General features: G+C 61.0%; 1 protein-coding gene across 1 annotated transcript; it reads right to left on the reverse strand.

Moving 5' to 3' along the window:
- Window positions 1–3,817: 3,817 nt before the first annotated feature.
- MATN1 (matrilin 1) lies at window positions 3,818–13,257 on the reverse strand. Its single transcript, XM_045035428.1, has 8 exons — window positions 12,790–13,257; window positions 10,803–11,149; window positions 8,146–8,368; window positions 7,529–7,654; window positions 6,653–7,069; window positions 5,702–5,854; window positions 4,846–4,926; window positions 3,818–4,323 (listed from the first exon to the last, which is right to left on the reverse strand). Exons 1-8 carry the CDS (start codon window positions 12,881–12,883, stop codon window positions 4,274–4,276), a joined length of 1,491 nt encoding a protein of 496 aa, XP_044891363.1. The 5' UTR covers window positions 12,884–13,257; the 3' UTR covers window positions 3,818–4,273.
- Window positions 13,258–14,332: the final 1,075 nt, after the last annotated feature.

The following is a 14,332-nucleotide window of genomic DNA, read 5'->3' on the forward strand; positions in this document are numbered from 1 at the left end:
AGACCTGACCCGGCACAAGGCCAACCACAGCCTCGGGCCCGTCAGTTCTAGCCTCTGGGTTCTGATCAGTCTCCCTGTGCCAACACCTTCTCCAACCCCCAGCCGGGTTGGCGGGGCACTCACTCCGTGCCTGGCTCCCACCAGCCCCTCTGTGGGGGTCCAAACCTGCCCCCCCTTTCCCTTGGGCCCCCTGGGGCCAGGCTCCTCTGGGGCCAGGCCCACCTTCTGCCGAGCTGTGGCCTGCTGACCACTGAGAGGATGACCGGGGAAGATATTGGCCACTGGGATCTGCTGAGCACCTACTATGTGCCCAGGGCTTAACATTCCCTGTCCCGGGCAGCAAAGCTAAGTTCACCTTGCTCTCAAGAAAGGCCCCTTGATAAGGCACACTAAGTCCTCAGCCGGCTACCACAGCCGGATTCCCCGGGAGGCTTTCTGTCCAGTGTCTGCCTGCCTCTCGAGACTGGGAGCACCACGAGGCCAGAGATCATCAGGCATTTTCTATTTTATCCTGAGTGCCCGGTCCATGCTCTGTCCTTTGGCGATGCTCAGTAAATGGGGAGGGAAGGAGGGGAGGAAGGAAAGAGGAAGAGGGCAGGCTAAGACCAGAACTGCCCTTAGGGCCCCGCAGCCTGACTTCACCGTCCCTGCGCCTCCCTCCCGGAGTCATAGGCCCCTTTTCAGCACCACCTCCCTCCACACGCCCCTCACTTCCGGATTTCCCCTGCAGGCACAGCCCACAGATCCCTGCAAAGCCACCTCTCCCGGGGAGCCCCGCAGGGCTGGCCACCACTACGCCAAGCCCTCTGTCTGAGAGCCCTCAGCACGACCACTTGTGAGGAGGATGCCGTTGCCCTGTTTACTGATGAGGAAGCTGAAGTCAGAAAATGAAGGAGTCTGTTCCAGGCAAGGAGCCTTGGGGACTCACACCAGAACCGTTGACCCCAAAGACGGAGCCACTAAGCCCTCCGCTGTCGCTTCCCCATGGGGCGGTTCCTGGAGGCTCCGAGACCGATGCTTGGTCTCTGCCAGGCCAGACAGGTGCCGGGGCGCTCTTCTGTCTTGTCTGACTTCATCAAGGAAGTGTTGACAGCTTTTGGTCTTTGAGTGACACCATTCGTCCCTTTGGAGAGTCTCCTGGTTTACTCTTGGTTTCTGGATCATCTCTCCATGTAACGGATGAGGAGCTAAGGCTCACGGGGAGATGGGACGGCTTGTCCAGGCTCATAGAGGGAGAAATACCATGAGGCTGGAATGTCAGCCCAGGAGCACAGGGACTGGTGTCTGTTTCTGGGCTCCGTTCTACCCCTGGGGCCTGGAAAAGGGCCTGGTGTGGGGGCTGGGCAATCGCTTGCTGCAGAACTAAAGGAGGGAGCCGGCTGGCTGTCCCCAGGGCCTTGCGGGCTCACCCCACCCTCCACACCTCACCTCCCTGAGCCCTGGAGCACTCAGGCCAGAGGCAAGGCTGTCCTTGTCTTTGCCCCCTGGCGGAGCTGGAGGATGGGTACCCATTAATGTGACACAGCTGGGCCAGAGCCATCGTGTGCGCTCTGGGGCGGTCTCCCAGCAGGGAACGGGTGTCCCAGGTGGCACCACCACCGGAGGCCAAGTGGCTGCAGTGTTTTGAGGAACACGGGTGCCAGATGGGAACAAGGCAGGTGCTCAGGACCTGGCAGGTTTGGATGTGTCCCTGAGGCCAGGGAACCACCCGCTGGAGGCACTCTGGATGCAAGGGGTGGGTGGGCACTGTTCTGGGTGCTCTCCACGCATCTTCTCATTTCCACCTTGCAGCGCCCGCGAGGCGACACCGGCATCCTTCTCCTTGGATGTGGACGGGGGACCCAGAGGGGCGAAGGGCCCTGCCAAGTTGCCAGGCAGCTGAGGCGCAGGCCCGGAGCCCAGGGTGGTCCTGGAACTGAAGAGTGAGCCCAGGACACCAAGGCCACCCCGTGGGTAGGAGACAGAGGTGAATGATCAGCTGAGTCAGGGCTCTCTCGCATTGCATGGAACAGAAACGGGCTCAGCCGTGTCTAACATTGATGAGAGGGTTTCCTGGGTGTCCTGTGAATGGCCAAGGCAGGGAATGGAGCCCGAGGAGGGCGCCAGAGAATGCGACCCTGCTATGCATTGCAGGTGGCCACAAATTCTTCCCTGCTCTCTCCCCATGGAGAAATGGCATGTGCCTCCCCCCGCCCCCCTGCATTTGGGCTGGCCTGAAACTGCTTCGATCAAAAAAGTGCTGGTGGCTCAGTCAGTTGAGCGTCTGACTTCGGCTCAGGTCATGATCTCACAGTTTGTGAGTTCGAACCCCGCATCGGGCTCTGTGCTGACAGCTTGGAGCCTGGAGCCTGCTTTGGATTCTGTGTCTCCCACTCTGCCCCTCCCGTGCTCACACTCTGTCTCTCTCTCTCTCTCTCTCTCTCTCTCTCAAAAATAAATAAACATTAAAAAAGTGCCTCCAAAGTCACACAGTGCCAAAGTGGGGCCATAAACCTAAAAAGCTTTTGGAAGCCCTGAGCTGCCACGTAAGAAGCCGCGTTCCCCTGCTGGACAGACTGTGGGCGAAGGCAAGGCCCTGAGACTACGTGGAGAGAGACCGAGAGAGAGGCCCAGCCTCGCAGCCGGGCCTCCCCGGGCAGCGGTCACGCGAGTGGGCCCGACACAGGTGAGCGGGCCGTGCTGGAGGCCGCAGCCTGGTCGAGACCCAAAGGGGGGTGGACCCAGTCACCACCAGGGGAGCAGGAGAACCACCCAGCTGAGCCCAGCCAACCCACAGGACCACGCCAATAGCAGGTGGTCATAAGCCACTAAGTGTTGGGGGTGTGGTGGTGTAGTTCTGCCTGCTTGAACCGCCTCTCAGGAAGACCGCTCAGGACGGCCTGAGTCTCATAAGGGCCTTTTACATGCTCTCAAGTGTGAATCGAGCAGTAACACCAAAATTGGGCCATTACACCGGAATGGGTCCCGAAAGTCACCCAAGCTCCCCCTCTGGGAGACAAGGGGTTGAGATTGCATGGGGTGGGGGATGGAGCATGGCTCCAGAGGGACCTGGGAGAGGCCGACAGATCCGGGCAGGGCTGTAGGGGCACGTGGAAGAGGGGAGTCTTTCTCCTGTGCTGTCCCTGAGGCGGGGGGTGTCACTGCCCATGCTGGGGACGGAGGCAAAGCTGCTGAAGTACAAGGAGACCCTGAAGAGGACTCCAACATGGGTGTGGGGGGTCAGGGGGCACCCAAGACCAGCCCAGGCGCAGCTGGGACCCTCCCGCCATCTCTAACTCACACACACACACACACACACACACACACACTCAGCCCATGGGCTCCTGGTACAACCTAAACCCACTCTTTCTCCAGTGCCCTGAGGGTGACAGGGCGCTCTACTCAACTGTAAGTCCCTGAGGGGCAGGGACTGTGCCTGTCTCCCAGGCCCCCATCTCCCCACTGCCTGACATGGGCATGTGCTCTGTGTTTGCGGTCTGCGTGAATGAATGAATGAATGAACCCATCTGGTGGCATCGTTCTTCTTTCTCTTTGATGTCTTGCAGTCCTAGATTCAAGTCCTATCTCTCCAACTGACGCTCGGCTGACGCTCTCCCAGTGACACAGCTTTCCCATCTGTGCCATGGGGGTGACTCAAGTCCGTTCCGGGCAGGGCTGCTGGAGGAGGAAGCGAGGCCCTGTGCGGGCAGGACGAACACGGCCGCCTCCACCACTGTGACCGCCACGGTGGCCACCCCGCAATGGCCCCCCTCTCACCCGGCCACCCTCGCCACTCCTTTGTCCCGCTCCCCAAATGACCACGCCGCCCCTGGCCTCGTTCGGGGCTTAACTTAAGTCATATTTAATTGCTCTTCAGGAGGGAGTCGAAAACTCAGAAAAGAGATTCACAGCACTCGCAGTCAAGAAAGGGTTAACTAAAAAAAATAGGAATATATTAAGCTTTGGATTGGAAAAACAAAAAATGCAAACCCAGTCCCTCTCACACTCACCCCTGTGTTCTCGCTCATAACACACACGCATCCCTGCTCCAGATACACACCCGCCCTCAGGTGCACACACACACACACACACACACACACACACACACCCAGCAGGGCTGGTGGAGGAGGGGGAGGCCTGGTGCCCTCAGGGCCTGTCCCTCCCCAACGCCCCCTTCACTGAAACAGCAAAGCTAAACTAAACCCGGGCTCTAGGGACACACGCAGGACTCCGCGGGCTGTGCTTGGGGTGGGCGGGGGGGCAGACACAGAGGCCGTGGCGGGGACAGGCAGCCTTAGACGACTCTGTTCTCCAGGACGGCCAGCCGCTTACTCACAGCTTCCAGTGGAATTGCGGTTAAGGAGAGACACAGGCTGACCAGCGCGGGGTAGTGACACGGCTGTGGTGTCTACACTCGGGACCCCGCTTCCTGTAGCTTTAGGCCTACTGGGCCCCCCACCCGGGATCCCACCTCACCCTGACCGAGCAGGGGGAGCTGTTCCCGGCCCGGCCGTATCTGAGCCGAGACCGGGGGTAGTCGTGTCACAGAAAACCTGAGAAATGGGGAGTCCCCGAGTACCATGCTTTCCCCAGGAAGGCTAGGACTCTGTATGCGTGTCTAGTCTCCAGAGCTTGGTTTCTGCCTCAGTTTCTCTGTTGACCTTCTAGGAGCCTCTGCTTCCGACAGGAGCCGTCCCAAAGCTGGTGACAGCCCATCTGGCCAGAGTCCAGCCCGGCTCCAGAAGGAGGCAGGCAAGGCGGAGCCGTCGCCACCACCCCTGACGCAGGGGCGAGGCCCCCTCTCCCCTCCCCGCGGTGCCCTGCCCCACCCCCCTGCCCCCTGCAGTGGCCTCTGGGAAAGGATATGTTTCCTGGTCAGGGCCTGCAGCAACCCCTCCACCGTGGTCTGGAATTTCACAAGGGACTCGCAGGCACACGGGTCTTCCTCTGGAGTGGACGGGAAGTAGAGGGAGAGAAGGGGGGGGTGGTGAGTGGTGGCGAGGCAGGGGGGCGCAGGGCAGACACGACCCAGGGCCAGGACAAGGGAGTCTTGGGGGAGTGTGGGCTCCGAGAGATCTGAGAAGACAGAGAGGCGTGTAGGGTTCTGAGGCCGAACTCCCAGGAGTGACCCTGAACGTCTCCCCAATCCCTCAGAGCCCCGAGGAAAACCTCCAACAATAACACCTCCACGCTGGTCACCTACTACGTGCAGGACACTGCCCCTGGGAGCCTCTATATGCCCTTGGCGACTTCGCCCAACACTTGAGGTTTGAAAGCATGAGTCCCATTTCACAAACAAAGAAGCCGGGAAGTGAAACAACTTGTCCATGGCCCAACAGCTAGCTAGAGTCAGAGCAAACATGGAAACCCAGGCAGGTCTGGCTCTGGAAACCATATCCTGTACCATGGGAGGATCAGAGGAGGTAGTAGGGTTCAACTCCTAGCTCCTCTGGTTATTCACGATTGCCCACCGCCCCCCCCCCCCCGGCTTGGCTTTCCTGTCCGTCAAATGGGGATGATCATATCCTACCAAGTAGGATCAAAATATGTCTGCTGGTTGCCGAAGTGACACTGACCAGCCTTCCTCGTGGTCCTGCCAATTCTTGGTGCCCCCCCCACCCGGCCCCTGCTGTAGCCGGTTCCAGGATGGCTCCACGATCTCCCCCTGGGCGCCCCCCCCCCCCCCGCCCCGACCATCAGTGTCATCTCTGGCCTCACTAACCCACACAGATCTTCTTCTGCAACTTCTTGCCGATCTGGTCGATGGTCTTGAAGTCAGCCGTGTAGAAGTAGTGTTCGGCCACGGGCTCTGAGGCGATTTCCCTCAGCTCGTCCTCCACCGCGTTGCCCACACCCACAGCAAACATCTTAAAGCCTGCCGAGAGGAACAGGATGAGTGACAGCGGCCATGGGGGACGGGGCAGCCACGGCTGAGCCTGCTGGGGAATGCCCGCGCAATCAACACAGACACCTCCTGGTGGCAGCTTCTGGAATTGCAGGCCCAGAGGCCGGTAGGAATTGCGGGACAAAGACCGCATCCGTTGAGATTCTGCTACCTGTCACACCTGCTCTGATTCCCTGTACTGGGAGCTTTATAAGTGCATACGCCCCACAAGTGTCCACCTGGTGGCTATTATCACTCTCATTAAATCGGCGATAAAACTGAGACTCGGGCTTGTCCCAAAGTGGGGCTACCTTCCAACAGTTGGTGTGTCCTTGGGAACATTCAGCTGGAAAATTTCCCAGCCCCACCTACATAAGGACCATCAGAACCAGCTGCTTGCTTTTCTGGGGCCTCCGTTTTCTCATCAGTATAAGAAAGAGGTAGGGGCGCCTGGGTGGCTCAGTGGGTTAAGCGTCCGACTTCAGCTCGGGTCATGACCTCGCGGTTTGTGAGTTCGAGCCCCAAGTCAGGCTCTGTGCTGACAGCTCGGATTCTGTCTCCCTCTCTCTCTGCCCCACCCCCGCTCATGCTCTCTCTCTCTCTCTCTCTCTGTCTCTCAAAAATGAATAAACTTTAAACAAAAAAAGAAACAGTTGGGCAAACCGATCCCCCCTCGTTCACGTTGAACCTGGGTTGAGGGCAGCGAGCAGAACAGACAAACTACAGTCGAGCTGTTCCATATTTGTCCTCCTGGCCATCAGTGGTGTTCAGGGTCCAGACAGCACCTACCAAGGTCCTTGGCCTTCTTGGCAGCATCATTAATGTAGTCCTGGCTCCGGCCGTCAGTGAAGACGATGCCCACCTTCTGGGCACCGGGCCTCGCCCCGCTGGACACGGTGAAGGAATTGTCAATGAGGTACTTGAGGGCAGCCCCGGTCATGGTGCCCTTCTCCATGTAAGACATGTTCCGCACAGCCGCCTTAATGTCCTTCTTCGTGTGGAAGCGGCCCAGCGGGAACTCCTGGCGGACGGAGCTGGAGTACTGCACCAGCCCCACTTGGGCCAGTTTGTCCGACACGTCCAGCGTGTCCACGATCTGATTGATGAACTTCTTCACCAGCTCAAAGTTCTCCGGCCGCACGCTTTTGGATCCATCGATGAGAAAGACCAAGTCAGTGGCCGAACTGCCACCACGGCCGTTGCATACTGGGAAGGGCAGAAAGGAGAGGAGGCGAAGCTTAGGGACCGCTTGTTCCTCCCGACCGCTGGGTCGGGTACCCCTCACACACCAAGCTCTGTCCCGGGCATTATCCCGTCCCATCGCGTCCTCAGCACTCCCTGTAGAAAGCCAAGGCTCCTGGCCTCGTCTCACGGAGCATTGCAAACTGCAGCTCCAAAAGTCGCGGCACCAAGATTTGAACTCAAGACTCTGTAACTCCTTCCACCATTACTAAACCCGCCACCCACCGCGACAGAAAGAGGGCCACAGTCAGAAGATAACTTTCTGCAGACCCCAAGTTCTGGAAGGCATCGCTCGCCTTCGCAGATTGGTCCAGGAACAAAGGGCAGAGAGGAGGCTCCGAGGGGCTACCTAGAGGGTGGCCAAGCCCCAGCCCCTCCCCTCCCCACCCTCCCCCGGGGCTTGCCTGCCTCCAGCCCACTGACCGTTGCAGGTCTTGCCATCACTGTTCAAGGTGAAGCCCTCCCGACAGGCGCAGGTGTAGGAGCCCGGGGAGCTGAGGCACACCTGCTCACAGTCGTGGTCTCCTGTGACACACAGGTCTGACACCACTGTGGGGACAGGAGGAGACTCAGAATCTCATAGTCACAGGGCCTTGGACATCTCGACCAGGATGGCCCTTCACACACCCAGAGAAACTGAGGCCCCCCAACTAGGTGAGGTCCAAGTCCCAGGCCCTCCGTCCAGGACCCGAACCACTGGCCGCCCCTATGCGGACTCTCTGAGCCCCGTCTGGTCCAGCCCCTCCCCTATTGACTCTCCAGCCTCGCCCCCACACCGCCCCGCCCCCTGCCCTGGCTGCCCAGACGCTCAGCCTTGGCTCTGTCCATCCCCGTCCGACCCCGCCCTGACCCGCCCCCCGACCTGGACTCAATCCCGCTGTCCAGCCCTTCCCCGATGCTCTTAGCCACGCCCATGCCCCACCCAGCCACGCCCCCGTTATGTCCCCTCCTCCACACCCCCATCCCTGCCCCGCCCCTTGCTTCCCCGGAAGCCCTCTATCCTCGTCCAGCCCCGTCCAGCCCCTTCCAGCCCCGCGCACCGCAGAAGGCCTCCTGGAACTTCTTGGACAGCTTTTCGATGACGCTGTAGCTCTCCACGTAGTCGACGTGCTCGTCCTGCGGCTCGCTGGCGATCTGCCGCAGCGTGGCCTTGTCCACGCGGCCCACGCCAATGGCGAACAGCTCAATACCGCTGGCCCGGGCCCGTGCAGACACGTCCCGCACGCTGTCCTGGGGCCTCCCGTCCGTCACCACGATGACCACCTGCAACACGCAGGGCGCGTGAGAGGTCTTCCTCCCGCCCTGGGCTGGGCTGGGCCCTCCAGTAAGCCCCCGAGATCACTAGCAGAGGAGGACACAGAGGCCCCAGAGGCCTGCCCAGCCTTGCCCAGGTCACACAGCTAGTCTACTGCAGATGGGTCTGACTCCCCGCCACGGTCTTGCCCCAGGGAGGAGGACCTGGCTAGCAGAAGAGGAGAGAGGTTTCCTCTGACTGAAAGACCCGGCTGAGGTGTTCTCCCCTCTGACTGGGGCCTCTGGATCTCTCCCCCTTCAGGCAGACACCTCTGTGATCATCTGAGGGCAGGACCCTGCCTCCCTCCTCAGGCTGGGACCTCTTGAGAACCCTGCAGTTGAAGTGTGCCCGACACCATGCAGTTCTGGCCGTTGGCCACCAGAGGGCGAGCGAGGCTAGCGAACGGCGGCTCGGCCTCCAGTCTGGCCATCTTTCCCCTCTAGGCCCTGGGAAGGGGCCTTTTCTCCCTCCGTCCCCCAGGATGCTACCTGCCCTTTCCGTGGGGGAAAGCACTGTCTGCTCCCCTCCCACAACGCTCCTCTGTACCCTGGGAAGGGAGAGAGAGGGGACTCCGGGGCCGGTCCCAGCCCTGGCCACCCCCAGCTCTGCTCCAGTCTGGGGCCCGGAATCCAGCCCTGCCGGCTGCTTCTCTGCTTCTGACCTGGGTCTGCTTCTGATCCCCGGGTCCCCACCCTTGGCCCCGGGGCCCGAACCCCTGGCCTGTAGTGTGGTGGTTAAGGCAGGCCTGGGCTGGAAATGCAGCTCACCTTCCCGGTGAGATGATTCATGGTAAGAAGCCAGGAAGGGGAACTATTATTTTCCGTATCCCTCCCGTGGACCCCTGGGGAGTGGTCTCGAACCATCCCTTCCCCCAGAGTCCTAGACTCACCTAGCTATGACCGTCCGCTGCCCCAGCCTGTCCCATTCCCCCCGCCCCCCATCAGTCCAGCCTTGCGACCGTGAACCCACCTTGTCGGGGCTTCCCACAGGTGAATGCCAGGCTGGCCACCCACTCACCCAGACCCGATGGAACTCTCTCCCCCCCCCCCCCCCGCTTGTCCACCCCGGGCTGACACCGTTCACTAGAGGTGTGACAGCCACAGATGTCACCACCATCCCCTTCACCGCGTCTCTCCGTCAGGATCACCCCAGGCCACCACATCCTCCCAGTGATCGTGACCGTCAACTTCCTGTCAGAGTTTGTAAATGGCCCTCACGAGGTATGACCAACAGGCCGCCTCATAGACCAGCTCTTTGAGGCCTGTCACGGCCGGGATTACACGCTGTTGTCTGTAAACATTCCTACCTCTTATTCACTGGACTGGATGCTTAAGCCCCGCCCCCCCATGCCTCAGTGTCCTCATCTGTAAAAATGAAGACCCCGCCCCCAAGCAGGACCGCATTCACTCGGCACTCATATGTCAGGCGTGTGCTCCATGGGGATGAGAAGTACATCCCCTGGGGCTGGGGGCCTGGGCAGATAAGCGGTGACTCCTTGGGGCCATCGAGGGCTCCGAAAGGGAGGCGCAGGAGCCTGTGGGAGGAGAGAACACCTGACCGGCCTCACAGGCCCCGGACTGAGCCCTGGAAAATTACACCGTGGGCACCAGGTCCGTGCAGCCCCTCCACACACCCTGCTCAGAGCCCTTCCTGACGTCAGCTTGTGGCACGTCGTGTCATTTTTCTGAACCCCTGCCCTCGAAGGCTTTGAATAAAAAAATAAGCTGGGGTGCCTGGGTGGCTCAGTCGGTTAAGCATCTGACTCTTGATCTCGGCTCCGGTCATGATCTCATAGTTCGCGGGATCGAGCCCCATGTTGGGCTCTGTGCTGATAGTTCAGAGCCTGCTTGGGATTCTCTGTCTCTCTCTGCCCCTGCCCTCTCTCTCTCTCTCTCTCTCCCTCTCTCTGTCTCTGAAAAATAAATAAATAAATCATTTTTAAGAATGAGCTAACACGGACACGGGGCCTGTTGCTGCCAGGTGCTATTCTGAGCGCTTTTGGCTATGAACCCAGAGGCTTCCCGATGGCCCCTTGGGGAGGAGTTATGTTACTCTTGTTTCATAGGTGAGGGACACTGAGGTATAGATTGCTCGGGGTGGCACGGCCAGTGTGGCGGAGTGGGGGCTTCAATCCAAAAAGGCTCCACCACGGAAGCATCCGGACTGCCTCATTCTGCCTCGGGGAGCCAAGGTCAGCGAAACTGCGATCATCAAGTGCTCGCCAGATCGGGGTCCCGGGGTCAGACGGTGGATGGAGCGGGTTCAAATCTCAGCTCCGCCACTTAGCTTAGGCGGGTCTAATCCACAACGGTAAGAAGGCCAGCCCGTCAGGTGCTCTGACAATCACGCAGGTGACGCCCTCAGCACACAACAAGACGCCGGCGGGGAGGGGCGGGCACGTACCTTGCTGATGTCGGGGGACCTGGCACGGCCCCCCTCGGCGTCGCTGAAGGCTTTGGTGATGGCGAACTGGATGGCCAGACCGGTCATGGTCCCCGTGGACAGCGGCCGGATGCCGCGAACGGCCCGCAGCAGCGCGGCCTTGGAGCCGTGGGCCCGCAGGGGGAACTCCTGCTTCACAGCGCTGGCGTAGTTGACCACGCCCACCCGGGTGGCGTTGGGCCCCACATCCAGCGACTCGATGACCTGGGACAAGAACACCTTCACCTTCTCGAACTCCACGGGCCTCACGCTGCGCGAGCTGTCCACCACAAACACCAGGTCGGCGGGCCGGGTCCGGCAGAGGTGCCCTGCGAGGGGGCGGGAGGGGGGAGGCAGAGGGCAGGGGGCCGAGGTGAGGGGCTACTTCGACCGAGACTCGAGGCCTTAGGCAGTGTAGACTGAACCCGGGCCAGCCTTCTGTCAGCGTGTGGACGGCCCCGGCAGGCCATTTGCCAAAGGCCCCACCGCTCAGCCCCGTGGGAAAGACAGAGGCTCAGATCTCGGCCCGGGGAACTCACTTCCCCTGCCTGAGCTCAGTTTCCTCTGTACAATGAGTCTGTACGATGAGATGACAATCCCCTCTTTACAGGATCCTTCGGGGGCCGAAGCAGGAGTGCGTGGAGGGCACGAAGCAGGTGTCCAGCGGGGAGCGAAGGAGAAGGCAGCCTTTAAATTGTTTCAAAATTTTTTAATGTTTATTTATATTTGAGAGAGAGAGAGAGAGAGAGAGAGAGAGAGACCGTGCACAAGTGGGGGAGGAGCGGAGAGAGAGGGAGACACAGAATCCGAAGCAGGCTCCAGGCTCCGAGCTGCCAGCACAGAGCTGGATGCAGGGCTCGAACCCACGAACCATCTTGGCAGCCTGACCAGGTGGGCTCCTGAGACCTATCCCCAGAGAGGCAGGTCTTCCCCGACACCCCAGGAGGCAGCAGCATGGCTGGAACGAGGCTGATCACGGTTCGAATCCCGGCTTAGCCGTTCTGCAGCCCTGAGCAGCTCACCTTTAGGGGCCTTGTCCGGGGGGAGGTGGGGGGAGAATAAGGCTCGCTGTTTAATGCTGTCACGGGCCTGGGCCTGCAGCTGGGCAAGGCTCAGTACAAAGGCCCTTCCCTCTGCGCCCCAGAACTGAGCAGAGCTGCTCCCCGGTGAGGGTGCAGGAAGGATCGAGAAAAAAAAAAGTCTGCTGGGCTGTCCCAGCCCCCCAGCCACAACACCCTAGGTATCAGAGTTCCTTGAGGTACCTTAGAAATGACGTTGCAGACTCTTCCTGGTCGCCACTAGTTAAGGCTACAGATGGGTAAACTGAGGCCCAGAGAGGGTGAGGGAATTAGCCACACCCCAGAGTAGAGGATCAGGTGCCAGGAGGCTCTGGGGCTATCTCACTATGTGGTCTCAGACAGGTCCTCCCTTGTCCGGCCTCGGTTTCCCCACCTGTGCAGGACAAGTTAGGCGTTCCAGGATTCAGTGCCCAGGGCTAAAGCTCTGGGAATGGAACAGCAGGTAGGACCCCACCCCGAGACATGCTAGAAGGGCTGGAGAAGGGAGCATGGAGCCCTGGCCACCCCGGAGCGGCACTCAGCGGAGGCGTGGGCGCGGCCCCAGGCTCGGTGCGGCTCCAGACTGACGTCAGCTGGCTCTCGGTGTAGCCTCTGTCCTCGGGGAGACTGGCCTTTGCACCATGCACGGTCCCTGAGGGCGGCCTGGGAGCTGAGACGCCCCAACGAAGGCTCTCAGGCCGCAGAGAGAGGTCCCGCTCGCGTCCCCCAACAGAGCCGACTGAGGGTCACCCCTGTCCTGACCCTTGTGAATGTCACCATTGCTGTCTGTGCCAGCCTCCGGCTACCCCTGCCTCCCTGCCCCCCGACCCCAGCGCACCCTGGATCCCGTTTAACCTCTGCTCATCTCAGTGTCCAGCCCCCCCCACCCCCGCCACAGGGACCCCCCTCACCTCTGGACTGGGGGGCGAGGCCCAGCGTGCACGGGGCCTGGAGCCACAGCAGGAGGCCACACAGCACGAGGCTGGTGCCCGAGATGGCCCTCATGGTTCTGGCAGCGAGGGCGGCAGCCGGCACAGTGGTGGGGGCCGCTGGGGTCCAGGTCTTATCAACCTCTCTGCCCAGCCTCCCAGCCAGGCGGCCCCCCACTGGCGTGGGGGTGGCTGCCCGGGCCCCTAGCCCCTTTGGGGGGCGGGGCCGGGGCTGAATGGAGGTGTGTGTGCCCAGAGAGGGAGGGAGACGCCTGGCCTGGGCTCAAGAGGCCCCTCCGACCACAAGGGCTCCTTTGCCTGCCTGCCGAAGGAACTAGAACGGCAGCTGGAACTCAGGAAATCTCGGGTGGGCGGAGGGCGGCTCCGCCACGGGGCCGGAGCCTGCACAGACCCAAAGCCGCCCCTCCGAGCCCGGGGAAGCCTGAGGCCCGGGCCCTGCCCTGCACCCTCACCCCCCCCCCGCCCCCCCTTCCTCTCACCTGCCCCCGCTTCCAGCACGATTCCCCTGCACCGCCTCGGCTGTTCCCTGCCTCTCCGCGCACTCCCTGCTCTGCAGGGACAACTGGCTTCTCAGAGCTCCGCTCCGGGCCTCTCCGGCAGGGTCATCCGCCCGGAACGCCCTTCCCTCCCATCCCCTCTCTGCCTAACAGAGTCTTTCCAGATCGTAGCTCAAACCGACACGCGTGTGCAAGGCCGGGAGAGGGAACGGTTACGAGCGCAGACCTGAAGCCAGATGCCCCCGGCGCTTGCCACCCGTGTGACCGTGGGCAGGTTGCTTCCCCTCTCTGTGCCTGCCTCCTAGGGTGGATGGGGGGGAGCGGGGTCAGAGGAAGTGTCTCACGGGATTCCCTCGACAAGCCTACCATGACACCGATTTTGCAGAAGAGCCAGAAGTGGAGAGACGAAGTGACTCGTCTCAAGTCGCGCCGCTGAGGGGTATCATCACCAGGATAGGGCCCCAGGCCGGCGCTCTCAGCGCCGCCCCCCTCCCCATCCCCACCCCCCCCTTTTCTTGGGTGTAGCCTGGCGGAGGCATCACCTCTCCCCGACTCCTCGAGGGTTAGGACCCCCTCCCCGTGTTTCCCTACACTGCGTGTCTCACCCACGAGCTGGTGAGAGTCTGATTGGTTCATTCATCTCTGCATCCGGGCCCCGCCCGGGCTCTGCGCTGAGAAGGCAAAAATAAAGGCTCGTACAGAAAGGAATATAACCAGGCATGGCCCCTGGCGCTGCAGAGAGAGGTCCCACTCGCGGTGCCACCCTAGGAGGCAGGCACAGAGAGTGGTTGACGGGTTAGAGTAGGAAGAGCATAGGCTTGGCCAACTGACATTCTGTTACTGAACAGCTGTGTGACCTAGAGCTGGTAACTTAACCTCTCTGAGCCTCAGCTTGTTATGCAATGGGAATGGTAGTTCTTGGCTTGCCTGCCTCACTGGGACCACGTGAGGAAGCAGTGAGAAGACAGCTATAGAGACGAGGGTCAAAGGCGTCTCATCTTTCCCGA

This window comes from Felis catus, chromosome C1 (genome assembly GCF_018350175.1).
Source record: "Felis catus isolate Fca126 chromosome C1, F.catus_Fca126_mat1.0, whole genome shotgun sequence".
Lineage (NCBI taxonomy): Eukaryota > Metazoa > Chordata > Mammalia > Carnivora > Felidae > Felis > Felis catus.